Source organism: Pelophylax lessonae (assembly GCF_965119305.1).
Source record: "Pelophylax lessonae genome assembly, chromosome: 2".
Taxonomy (NCBI): Eukaryota; Metazoa; Chordata; class Amphibia; order Anura; family Ranidae; genus Pelophylax; species Pelophylax lessonae.
The window spans coordinates 582,079,920-582,094,234 of NC_138769.1; the positions used below are offsets into that span (position 1 = coordinate 582,079,920).

Here is a 14,315-nt window from a genome sequence, read left to right on the forward strand (position 1 = left end):
TACAGTCAGAAGTGGTGTCCTACGTATTTTCTTTTGTGTTGATTTCCAAATTACAAAACATTAAGAATGGATTGAAGAACAGCTTATAGGAACTCAGAAAATCCAAAAAAAAAAAACAATTCTTGAACACACTGGCCTTCTAAATCATGCCCGAGTGGCTACTCTACTAGGTTGGGATGGGGGTGTGTGCTTCCCAGCTGGTCATTTTTTAGTTTGCACCCTATGGCTTTCACATAGCCATTAGTTTTTCAATACCAGTCATGGCTGGGAGCAGGTTGGGGGAGGATTGGGCCATCTCCAAGCTCACCTGTTTCCCATCCATCCATTAGCATTCATGTACTCCCATGTTAGAGACACTTAGGAGACACTCAGTTTGAGTAGTGTTAGGTAGTGTTAGGACTGCAGAATACACAGGGTGCCTTGGAGTGGCCTGCAGCTTATACATGCGTTTGCAAATGTGTGTTAACTAAACCCCTGTTTTTAACCTATTATGTTAGACAGGCTTATTTGGTTTGTCAGCAGACTGGTGGGTAAGTATAGCAAACTAAGGGCCGGTTGGTTTACACACACACACACCTTCTTTAATCCCCTTTTTCTTTTCAGTTCTGTTATATACAGGGATGGAGACGCTGAGCAGTGCTCGCCAGTGTCTCATGTAAAGTCCCAAAACTGCCCACATTTTCCGGGCTTTAAAATATTACTAGGACACAAGACAATAGAGCATATACATTGGAAATGGGCTGTATCTACAAAGATACAGAAATTGAAAAAATGAAAAATGTATAAGGGGAAAACAGAAGGCATGAAAGCTATCTGTATTCCAAGAAGAAGATTTATAGATGATGTTAGGAACATTTGAGAAGTCTGGGAATCGTAGGCTGGAGAGGACATAAGAATGGTCACATGCTCGTCAGGAGACCACCATCTTCATGTGTCTAAATGAATGTACTGTTATATTTATTCTACCTTTAAATAGTAAAAATGAAACATAAATTGATGGCTAAGATTGTAGAATTGTGCCTTGACTGTTGTACATCAGAGCTTTTAAAATGTCAAGTTGTCTCTTTAACCACTTGCCGACTGCCTAACGTAGATCTACGTCGGCAATCAGCCCCTCACAGGCTCGCTCACGGACCCCCCCCGCGCGTGTGCCCAGCGGACTCATGATCGTCAGAGTGCAAGAAAGGCAGGCGGCTAATGTAAACACAGCCGCCTGTCATTCTCCCCTGTGTAAGAATGAAGAATATATGGTTCTACTATGTAGGACCATTGATCTCTGTTCTTACACAAGTAGCCACATCCAATCACAGTTAGAATCACGCCCCTAGGGACACACTTAACCCCTCCCTCTCAAATAAAGTTAACCCCTTCCCTCCCAGTGTCATTTTTACAGTAACAGTGCATATGTATAGCACTGATTACTGTAGTAATGTCACTGGTAACCCCAAAAGTGTCAAAAATGTCAGTCAAGGGTCCGATCTGTCCGCCGCAATGTCGCAGTCCCGCAAAAAAAAAAAAAAAAAAACGCAGAACGCCGCCATTACTCGTTAAAAAAAAAAAAACAACAAAAATGACAAAAATCTTTCCCTTAAACCAATCAAAATACCAAATATGTTTTTACCAAACATATGTAGCATAAAACAAATTGGCCTAAAATGTTAAAAAATGTTGATTTGTACATTTTTTTTTTTTTTTGGGAATTTCATATAAAAAAAAAAATGTGAAAAATATTGTTATTTTTGTTAAATTGACGCTCTTTTTTTGTTTATAGCGCATGATCAAAGAATCGCACAGGTGATCAAATACCACCAAAAGAAAGCTCTGTGGGAAAAAAGGACATCAAATTTGTTTAGGTACAGCGTTGCACGACCGCGCAATTGTCCGTTAAAGCAACGCAGTGCCGAATCGCAAAATAGGCCCGGGTCAGGAAGGGGGTAAAATCTTCCGGGGCTTAAGTGGTTAAGCTCCGCGCTGCACTAGTTTACATGAATCAGGTGCATGAGAAAAATGAAGCCTCTCTCTGCTAACATTTTTAGATTTCTGTAGTTTTCCAACGCTTTATCTACACTTGCCAACCATGCAACTCAACTTCTGATTTCATTGTCTGCATGCTTGTTTCAGGTGAGTGACCCAGTAAGTGATAAAGTCATAGGATGAGCATGACAGCCAGGAACTACCAATGCCCATATTTTCATCATGATATTTTAGTTTTGCTGTGACAAAAAAGGAATATTGGGAGGACAGGCCAATGCAAATTTAGTCTGAATAGGACTTAAAGCGATTATCACTTCTAAGCCATGCAATGCCAGATTATAATTTACTTTTCCTTTTATCATAAAACTAAGTTGAACATTTGACACCATCTGTCACATAGCTTTGGAAGTATAAGTGTTTACCTCTTTAGCTTCTTAACCCTCTTATGGCCATTCACAAAACGCAGCCTGTGATGAGGCAAGCAGCCATACTTTTTGTAACTGGTCAGGTGTAAACGAGGGCAGACACAAGAAACCAGCACTGGTGTACATTAGAGCACTCACCTTGGCAGGGGGGCTGAAAGAAACGGAAAGGAGTAATTTTGAAGCAGTAGATGCTCACCAATACCTCCAAAGCTTTGACATTGATTTGCCTGGAGCTCAGTTTTTAAATAAAATCAATTGATAAAAAATAACTGATTTGATGTACATGTGCAGATCTGCTTGCTGATAAATCATCAGAATGATGTAAAAAGAGATATATATATACATATACACACACACACACACACACACTATAGAAAGAGTCAAAGGAATTGCTGCACATAAAATTTATTAAACCGAATGTTCATACATATCAAAAGTTTTCCATGATTACAGTTTCGGGCTTACAAGCTCACGCCCTTCATCAGATCAGAATACATCTAAATCTCTGAGCACACACACAAAAGCACATTTGGAGTCCATAAAATAAATGAACCATCAATTATAATAATTCAAGTCTTTCATTTGTTTTCAATAGTACAGAAATGGTTAACAGAACAGTTGCCTTCACAACAGTTCATCAGAAGATTTCAAGTATTAGCCTGTCAGAAAAATATATATAGATAAATTACAGCTTAATAGCTATAGGGGAATCCTGTATGTTCGTTTTAAAATACCTACAGAAATATCCCTACATATACTGCATCGATTCCAACAATCACCTGTTAAGGTTGTAGAACTTTTGCACATCCCTATCAGTGATTTAATTTATAAACAAATACAGATCCAAATCTGTATTTAACCCTCTAGGGTGAAGAGTATCTAGAAAATAATCCAATGTACTTCCGGTTTCCTTAGTTGTAATTCTCGATTGCCCCCTTTTTCAATTTTTATTGATCCCTTCTATCAACATTTATTTCAGTTTAGAAACCAAATGTCCTTTTTCCATGAAGTGTCTTGCTAACGGTACCAAATTATATCCGATTGAATATTAATGTCGTGAATATTAATGTACGGTCTTTGACCTTTTGAGTAGTCTCATTGACCTAGAGAAGCCCGCAAGGGCACTTTATCATATAGATCACATCTGACGATTGGCACATATAGTAGCCTCAAATCTGAATATCATATCCTCCAAATGGGTGAGTTATACACTTCCCCTTTATCATCAAGATACATTGTATACAGAGTAAACATGGATAGGATGCCGTATTTCGTGCTCATAAAAATGTGGTATTTGGGATTAGGAGGACTCTATTGGTCAGATTTGACCAATATGTCCCTTAATGTTTTACCCTTTCTATAGGCGGATAAGCAGGGGCAGACTGAAAACTTTCGGCCCAGGGGGGCAAGTAAAAACCAGAGGCCCATGGTGCAGCGACTCAGCCCTCCCTCCCACTTTCCCTCTTTCCAGGCCTCCTCCTGACCCCCAGTCCAGGCTGAAGGTACTCTCTACCCACCAGTCGAATCCGGGTTCCCGAACCTAGCCAGCAGGGGGCAGTTGGGGGGGGGGAGCTGGAACAGCTCGGTTGGGGCTGCCTGGGGGAGGAGAGTCTCCAGTGGGGGATGGAACTGGCTTCTACTCAGACACAGCTTACATCATCCATGCTGGTGGGGAGGGCTGCGCTCTGTCCTTGTCTTCCTCCCACACTCAGTAGGTCAGCGGTGGGGACTTTTTACTTCTCTTCACCAGGAATCCTTTAGGTATGTCTGTGGCAGAAGCGGTGCAGCCTTTTTACGGAGCATCAGGGTGGCCCGGGGGGCAATTGCCCCCCAGTCCCCTGGCCCAGTCCTCCCCTGCGGATAAGGGAGGAGTATAAAATTCAAATTCAACTACGTTTAAGTAATTTTCCTTCGACAAAACCCACTACTGGTTTCTGTTGGCGTTTTGAATGCTTTTAAGTACAAAGGAGGGATCTGGGGTCTTTTAGACCTCTAGATCCCACCTTACAGAGCACCTGTCACAAGGGATGTTTACATTCCTTGTGACTGCAATAAAAGTGATCAAAAATATATATATATATTTTTTTTTTTAAATGAATAGTGTAAAAAAAAAAAAAATAAATATATAAGAAAAAAAAAAAAGTGAAGCGCCCTGTCCCTCCGTGCTCGAGCGCAAAAGCAAACGCATACGCAAGTTGTGCCTGCATATGTTAACGGTATTCAAACCACACATGTGAAGTATCGCTGCGATCGTTAAGAGTGAGAGCAATAATTCTTGCACAAGACCTCCTCTAACTCTAAACAGTTTCCAAATGTGCTTTTTGAAACGTTTAAATCGACGTGTGTGTTCAAAGATTTTTATGTATTCTGATCAGATGAAGGGCATGAGCTTGTAAGCCCGAAACTGTAATCATGGAATACTTTTGATATGAACATTCGGTTCAATAAATTTTATGTGCAGCAATCCCTTTGACTTTTTCTATAGTGTGTGTGTGTATACATTTATTCATCTCCTTTTACATCATTCTGATGATTTATCAGTTATCCTGATGATTTATCAGTTATCCTAACTCCTGATTGGCCAGGAGGAGAAGCGACCACAGGAAGCAGGGGGAGAAGCCGCCACCTGCATGGGCAGTGCAGGGGCTGGCGGGGGGCCTGATGGGCAATCAAGCAAGAGACAGGGGGATATATATGGTTGGCCGGCTGGGGGCTGCCTCCCCCCCCCCCCCCCCAAGAAAATTGAGCACCAGCCACCACTATATATATCTATATAAAATCACAATCAGTGAACACTTTATTAGACACATCTTGCTAGTACTGGGTTGGACCCCCTTTTGGCTTCAGAACTGCCTTAATTCTTCGTGGCATAGATTCAACTGGGCAAGGTGCTGCAAACATTCTTTAGAGCAGTGTTTCTCAACCTTTTTTTTAGTCGAGTCACCCTTTAAAAATTATATACAATCTCAAGGCACCCTTTAAAAATGATGGACAGTCTCGGGACACCCCATTCTAAACTGTAAAATCTATTCTAATAGTTTTACATAATGCATAATCCACAAGTCCAAGTAGGACACCCAACATTGGAGGTCATTTATTCTTCAAAAGCAAATACACTTTTGCAAACTGGTACTGACTAGTATTCCAATGTTTCTCTTCTCTCTCAGCTAATGTGACCCCAACGCTGATGGAGAGGGGCAGGGGAGGTTCAAACAAGGATACTATGCAGGTGACCGACATCCTCCTTATGAACTGATGATGCAATTGGTCATTAGGATGCTGGCAGCTAGGAGGGTGTAATGGTGAACAATAAAAACCTGTGGCTTAGTGTAAGGGCACCCCAGGGTGCCTGGGCACCCTGGTTGAAAAAGGCTGCTTTACAGATTTTGGTCCATCCTCTATTGTCCAATTTTGGTGAGCCTGGGCAAATTCTAGCCTCCGTTTCCTGTTCTTAGCTGACAGGAGTGGCTCCCAGTGTGGTCTTCTGCTGTTGTAGCCCATCTGCTTCAGGGTTCGATGTGTTGTGCGTTCAGAGATGGTATTCTGCATACCTTGATTGTAACAAGTGGTTATTTGAGTTACTGTTGCCTTTCTATCATCTGGAACCAGTCTGCCCAGGGCTGGCCCAAGACATTGTGCTGCCTGGGTCCAGGAACAAAATGCTGCCCCCCCCCCCCCAAAAAAAAATTTCAAAAAAATTAAAAAAATCACGCCCACCAAAAGGGTCCCCCCCCCATCCATTATTTTATATAAATATAAAATGTAGAAAATATTATATATACTGTTATCTTCTTCCATAACTCCCCAGACCGGTCCACCAAACACCCTGTCTGTCCTCAGTCCTCCTCACTCCTGTGTCTGCCGCGGACACCGCCCTAGACTATCCAGCCTGCCTTGTGTGAGATGGAGTGCGCTGATGTCTGACGTCATTGCGCACATCACAATCACGTGAGGGACGTTCCTTGGAGGAGACGCTCATACTCATCAGTTTGCACTACGGGCTGCAGTATAAGATGGGGAAATGTTGCCCCTAACGCGCTGCAAACTGACACACAAAACTGCTGAAAAAAACTCTTGGGAGTCAATTTACTGCCCCTCTCCGAGTGCTGCCTGGGTCCAATGGACCCAGCGGGACCCATGGTAGGGCCGGCCCTGAGTCTGCCCATTCTACTCTAACATCAACAAGGCATTTCCGTCCACACAACTGCTGCTCACTGGATATTTCCGCTTTTTCAGACCATTCTCTGTAAACTCTAGGTCTAGGAGAGGGTTATGTGTGAAAATCCCAGTAGACCAGCAGTTTTTGAAATACTCAGACCAGCTCTGGCAAGTCTGGCACCAACAACCATGCCGCATTCAAAGTCACTTAAATCCCCTTTCTTCCCCATTCTGATGCTCGGTTTGAACTTCAGCAAGTAATCTTCACCACATCTAGATGCCTAAATGCATTGAGTTGCCGTATGATTGGCTGATTAGCATTTTGTGATACCAAGCAATTGAACAGGTGTACCCAATAAAGTGGCCGGTGTGTGTGATATATAAATTATATATATGTATGTATGTATGTATGTGTATGTATGTGTGTGTATGTATATTATATATATACACACACATATACATACACATTATATATATATATATATATATATATATATATATATATATATATACACACATACACACACACTACTATATTTTCAAACATATTAGGACACCTGCCTTTACGCAAACTTTAGTGGCATCCTGGTCTCAGTCCGTAGGGTTTAATAGTTGGCCCACCCTTTTACAGCTATAACAGCTTTAACTCTTCTGGAAAGGCTGTCCACAAGGTTTAGGAGTGTGTCTGACAGTGATGGCGAACTTTGGAACCAAAGATAATTTGGAACTACATTTCCCATGATACTCATGCACTCTGCAGTGTACTTGAGCATCATGGGAAATGTAGTTCCAAAACATCTGGGGTGCCAAGGTTCGCCATCACTGGTCTATGAGAATGTTTGACCATTCCTCCAGGAGCTCGCTTGTGAGGTTGGATGTGATAGACCCTACAGACTAGAACTGGGATGCCATTAAAGTTCATGTGCGTGTAAAGGCAGACGTTCCAATACTTCAATATATATATCCAATACTTCAATATTATATATATATATATATATATATATTATATACATACATACATACATACATACATACATACATACACACACACACACACACATAATATTATATATATATATATATATTAGTAAAAATGTGGCAACACTGTTACATATATGTATATGGTTTTATTCTCCCTCACATGTCAATATGAATGGAGAAGAAACTGAGAAGCAGCGTCTTGAGCAAGGAAATTATAAACTGAAACTCAGCAAGCCAAAGCAACTCCAAAGTAGCTGAAAGTATACTAAATTGGACCTGCTACTGAATATGATGGCTGTGAATATGTGCCCTAAATTAGCTACCAAACTAATACATTTAAAATCTTACCAAGTTCACAAGGAGGGGACTCAGACTTCTTGCTCTTCATCGTCTTTTCACTCAGGCTCTCCAAACACTGGCTTTGGTACTGTGCCACAATATCACTATTAAAGTGGCCTCTCCCACTAGATAAGTGCGGTTTAATCTGAGCATCATTGGTTGGCATATTTCCCTTGAAGTAATGGAGAGAAAATTGAGAAGCTGTTAAAAAAAAAAAGTGCAAACACAATGAAGTGGCATTTTCCACTAAAGGATTACACTGTAAAACCGACACTTATCAAATAAAATAATAACTCTCTTGTACAGCAGCCAGAGATAGAATAATTTCTAAGTGCAAGCTGAATTTTGTTTGTAAAATGCATTTTATATCTTTAATAAGAGAAAATTAGTAAGTTTAAGCCAAAAATATGGGTAAATATTGTTCCCCAAACAAGTTTACAGTTGCCTTTACAGCACAAAATAATTGTTTTTCAAAAAACATATTTGCACCTATTTTTGTGCAGTTTTGTACATCTGCCCCAGATTGTTAGCATTGTGCTATTGTTTTTTGCATATTCAGTTGCTAAATTTGTTTCAAGGGCATGCTGGCTGTTTGGTGGAAATTGGAGGAGCTAGCGATTGTGGTACATACAGTAACACATCTTTACAAAATGTACCATTTTTAAGCAAAAATGTTTAGTTACTTTTTACCAAAATTGTCAAACATCTGGAAAAATTGGTCACTCCTAAAATTAGAATATCATCAAAAACTTAATTTATTTTAGTAATTCAATTAAAAAATTAAGGCAAGTTAAGGTTACCTCTCCCGCCACCTATAAAAAAGTGATCTTGTGGCAAATCTGCCACTGGGATCTTAGAAATACAGTCACCGGTAAGTCTAACTAAGGTTTTTCTCAAATCGCCTTTCAGGACAGCACCTGGAGAGGATAACCGAGTAACTTACACTAGGGTGGGACCACTGCCTGCAGCACATTCCTACCAAAGGCCTGATCTGCAGCTGACAGCAAGTCTAGCCTGTAGTGCCGAAGGAAAGTAGAAAAGCTGGACCAGGTTGCTGCCTTGCAGATTTGTTTAGGCGAAGCAGCGGCTCTTTATGCCCAAGAAGCAGCCATTGACCTAGTAGAATGAGCTGCAATACCCTCAGGAGGAGTTTCCCCCTGATCTATGTAGGCTTTCTTGATTGCCCATTTAAGCCACCTTCCCTTAAGTACCTTTGGAGGCTTTTTTACCTCTACAGGATCCCGTGAAGATTATGAAGAGAGCATTTGATTTTCAGAACTCTTTGGTAACAGACAGATAATATAACATGCTTCTTCTCACATCTAGAGAATTAAAGGATTCCTCTTTAGCGTTCGCTGGAGCCGAGGAAAAAGTAGGCAGTACTATTTCTTGAGTATGATAAAAGGATGTAGCCATAGAAACATAGAATGTGTTGGCAGATAAGAACCATTTGGCCCATCTAGTCTGCCCAATATATCTGAATCCTATGAATAGTCCCTGGCCCTATCTTATATGAGGGATAGCCTTATGCCTATCCCATGCATGCTTAAACTCCTTCACTGTATTTGCAGCTACCACTTCTGCAGGAAGGTTATTTCATGCATCCACTACTCTCTCAGTAAAGTAATACTTCCTCATATTACTTTTAAACCTTTGCCCCTCTAATTTAAAACTGTGTCCTCTTGTGGTAGTTTTTCTTCTTTTAATTATGCTCTCCTCCTTTACCGAGTTGATTCCCTTTATGTATTTAAAAGTTTCTATCATATACTCTCTGTCTCTTCATTCTTCCAAGCTATACATGTTAAGGTCCTTTAACCTTTCCTGGTAAGTTTTTTCCTGCAATCCATGTACTAGTTTAGTAGCTCTTCTCTGAACTCTCTCTAGAGTATCTATATCCTTCTGGAGATATGGCCTCCAGTACTGCGCACAATACTCCAAGTGAGGTCTCATCAGTGTTCTGTACAGCGGCATAAGCACTTCTCTCTTTCTACTACTTATACCTCTCCCTATACATCCAAGCATTCTGCTGGCATTTCGTGCTGCTCTATTACATTGTCTTCCCACCTTTAAAGCCTTCTGAAATAATTACTCCTAAATCCCTTTCCTCAGATACTGAGGTCAGGACTGTGTCAAATATTCTATACTCTGCCCTTGGGTTTTTACGCCCCAGGTGCATTATCTTGCACTTATCCACATTAAATTTCAGTTGCCAGAGTTCTGACCATTCTTCTAGTTTTCCTAAATCCTTTTCCATTTGGCGTTTCCCTCCAGGAACATCAACCCTGTTACATATCTTTGTGTCATCAGCAAAAAGACAAACCTTACCATCGAGGCCTTTTGCAATATCACTTATGAAGATATTAAACAAAATTGGTCCCAGTACAGATCCCTGGAGGTACCCCACTGGTAACATGACCTTGTTCTGAATGTTCTCCATTGACTACAACCCTCTGTTGTCTGTCACTCAGCCACTGCCTAATCCACTCAACAATATGGGAGTCCATGCTCAATGACTGTAGTTTATTGATAAGTCTTCTATGTGGGACAGTGTCAAAAGCCTTACTAAAATCTAGATATGCAATGTCTACTGCACCTCCACCGTCTATTATTTTAGTCACCCAGTCAACAAAATCTATAAGATTTGTTTGACATGATCTCCCTGAAGTAAACCCATGTTGTTTTTCATCTTGCAATCCATGGGATTTAAGATGTTCCACAATCCTATCCTTTAATAGAGTTTCCATTAATTTGCCTACTATTGATGTCAGACTCACTGGTCTATAGTTGCTCGATTCCTCCCTACTACCTTTCTTGTGAATGGGCACGACATTTGCCTATTTCTGCCTAATCTTGTAGATTTCCTTATCTTCATTGCTCTGGGTTTTTTTATAATTACAAAATGCTAGCTTTTTATTTTTAATGATTTGGGCCACTTCTGCTGAGTACCACAGTGGTCTCTTCCTTTTTTTTGCTTTTACTGACAAGTCTAATGCAATTTTCTGTTGCCTTCAATAATGCACCTTTTAAGTAGTCCCATTTCTCCTGGACTCCATGTAATCCGTTCCAGTCTGATAAGGACTCATTTAATGACTAATTTCATTTTTGAAAAGTCTGTTTTTCTAAAATCTAAAACTTTTGTTTTTGTGGTGTGACTCTTTCACAGTTCTTATATTAAACCACACTGACTGGTGATCACTAGATCCCAAGGTTTCGCCTACAATGACATCATATACCGAATCCCTATTTGTGAATACCAAATCCAAAATGGCCTCCCTCCGGGTTGGCTCCTCTTTTAGGAAGAAAAGCCAGATCTGTTCTGAGAACTAATTGATCCGGAAATATAACCAAAAAAGGATCTGCGATTGATAAGACCTGAATTTCACTGATTCTACGGGCTGATGTAATCACCACCAGGAAAATCGTTTTAAGCACCAATCGCCTCAGAAATGATTCCTCTAAAGCAGGCATCACTAAATGGCGGCCCAGGTCTGGCCCCAATCACTCCCCCACCCGGACCGCAGTGGTCGTGCCATTTTGGAGCCTGTTCTTTTCTCAGCCATCACATTCTCATCTTTGCAGAGCGGACAGCGGGAGGCGGGACATTTCTGGAGGGAGGGCGGAAGCTGCCTGAGGTAAACAAGCCAGTGATTGGTTGCTAAGATAAAGGGCAGTCCAAGCAACCAATCACCAGCTTGCAGCATCCATCCTCCATTCAGAGCTACTGTGCCTCCCATCTGTATAAGGTAGGGAAAATGTCATGTGGGAAGGGAGAGAGGCTCTGAATAGGAGGAAGCAGGGAATGCGGCAGAACAAGCTGGAGTGTGTAAATATGTCACTTTCTTCACAGTATAAGAAAACCGTGTGGGGAGAGTTGTAGGAGCGGGGGGTGTGGCTTGGTAATGGCGCAGTGAGGACGTGTCTCTCAGGAGCTCCGTGATCCACGGAGGTGTTTCAGCCGCATGCAGCCAGTGAACCCGACCCTGCCCCGCATACCTGCATACGTTAGCTCTTGACAAGCCGGAGAAGCCTCCGGAGACCAGTAGGAGATCAGATATCATGGCATATTTCCTTCGGCGCCCTGCAGCACAACAAAATGGCGCCGCCGCGTCCATCGGCTACCGGTCCAAACGTATTGAAAAAGCCTCCTAAACCGGCTCACAGTCATTCAACGACCCATCCCGCCTCCCCCCACGGCTCCCCCACTCCGGTACATATAATGGACAAACAGCAGGCAGACCTACCGGAGATTTTTACCTCCCCTGGCCGATTCGAAAGCTTACCAGCTTCACATTGGAGGGAACTCTTATCTTTAATACCGACAAAGCAAGACATGAAGGAGATGGCAGCTTCAATTGTGAGTAATCTTTCTCATGAAATAAATGCTATAAAACAACAATTTGAACAAATTGATAACAAAGTAGTCGCTGTGGAGGTGGCCCAATCTGTATTGGACTCTAGAGTTACTGACCTAGAAAATTCACAGGCTTTTTTTCAGAAACAATTAACCATATTGCAACTCCAACAGGATGACTGAAAACCGCATGTTGTAGAAATAATATAAGGCTGAGAGGGATACCTGAGATCATTTTGGGCCCTGAGCTTAAGACGGCTATCGAGATGTTTAATAAATTATTGGATCGCTCCCCTACAGAGGCGATTGAAATCGATAGAATACAAGTGCAAGCTCCTCGCAGTGCAGAAGAGGACCACCCACGCGATGTATTGGTCAGAATACACTTTTTTCCATCAAGGAGTTGTAGGAGCAGTGACCACTGTGAAGGAGGTAGTAAACAGTGATCACTGTTGCTCATTGATGGGAGATCGCTGTCTAAAGCCTACATCTGGTGCCTGCTGTGTCTGCTGTGTGTGGTTGAAGGCTGCAAGAGGCATTGAAAAGGATTAGAATGCTAATTGTCAGCATGCTATAGTGCTTTTCTTTTTTTTTTATCTTATCTCGATCTTAAGCGGAGTCATTGTTTATTTTATGTTAAGGGGCACACTGATGGGCACAGCAAAATGTGTCCCGTCAGCATGCCCGTTAACATAAAATGTACCCGAGTGCACCTTAACAACTCAAATATGGGGCATGCTGATGGGCACATATGTTAAGGGGGTACTCTCATGGGACACCTGATGTATGGTGGCACTTTAATGAGGACACTTGATGTAAGGGGGCACACTGATGGGAATACTTGATGTAAGGTGGCACTGTGATGGGGACACCTGATGTAAAGGGGCACTATGATGGGCACACCTAATGTAAAGGAGCACTCCAATTGACAAACCTGATTTGATGGGGACAAATGATGTAAGGGGGCACTCTGATGATGGCACCTAATGTAAGGGGGTACCCTCACGAGGGCAACTGTTCTTATGGGGGGGACCCAATCTAATCATTCACTCTGGTAGGGGCACCTGATGTAAGGGGAGGAACACTATTGGGGACATTTACAGAGTATTGCCAGAGTGTGTGGAAAAAACAGTAAGAAAAGCGCCAAAGAGTGTGGCTGCGCCAAAAAAAGGAAAGTAGAAGCGTACAATCTCATGGCCAAAAGAAAATGTTAGTGACTGGACCCCCTTTAATTTTAATTTACTACCCGCTCTAAAGGTTCAAATGGAGCTTTAGTATGTGCTTGTAACACCAAAAGATAAATCCCATTTGGGAAAAAATTTAAAGGTCGTCGGCCTGTACCGAGGCCTTGAAAACCTAATACCTAAAAGTTTCTTGCGACAAAGTTCTCTCAAAAAAAAAAAAAAAAACTGAAAGAGCCGCTTTGGGTTTTTAGGGTGCTGGCTGCCAGCCCCTTCTCCATTCCTTCATGGAGAAATTCTAAAACAGAAATTACACTTTTAAACTGAAGCTTCTTAAAAGAGCACCAAGAATTATATTTCTTCCAGACCTTCATGTAGATAGCTCTGGTCACCTCTTTCCTACTGAAAAGAAAGGTAGCAATAACTGTTTCTGATAGACCTCTGGCCTTCTTCAGAAACCAAGCCGTCAATTGAAGATGTTTCGACTCCGGAGGTTAGAAGATCTCTCCTAAGCAGAAGTGAGACTGAGAGGACCCTGCGCTTATGGAAAAAGTGCTTGAGTGCAACAATATACTAGTGAATTGTGTGTAAAAAGCTGCTAGCTGCAGTGTAAAAGTGCTGAGTGCTCTTTTGAAATGTGTACAACTGTGATTTGCAGCGCTGCTTAAATTGGTTTATAAATATATCAAAAATTCATATAAAATAATAGAATGAATGAAATACTTCATATAAATTAAATAAATAATACAATACATAAAACTCATAAAGTGCTGTAGTATTGGTGAAAATAAATATATGGCTCAATGTCCATTATATCATCGTGTTGCCGTGATGAATCTTTTCACTTGAACTCATGCAGGTGCTAAAGTGCTTGATTTGTGCTTTGTTCGGGGTCTCCCCCTTTGG

General features: G+C 41.5%; 1 protein-coding gene across 1 annotated transcript in view; it reads right to left on the reverse strand.

Annotated features, from left to right (window-relative positions):
- Positions 1-8,043, reverse strand: part of SLC11A2 (solute carrier family 11 member 2) — a gene marked incomplete at its 5' end in the record, with an annotated part of 193,255 nt that extends 185,212 nt beyond the window's left edge. The window contains one exon of the mRNA XM_082246595.1: positions 7,887-8,043. Within this exon, the coding sequence (XP_082102721.1) occupies positions 7,887-8,043 (157 nt within the window). The remainder of the gene's footprint in view (positions 1-7,886) is intronic.
- Between the last annotated feature and the right edge of the window lie 6,272 nt (positions 8,044-14,315).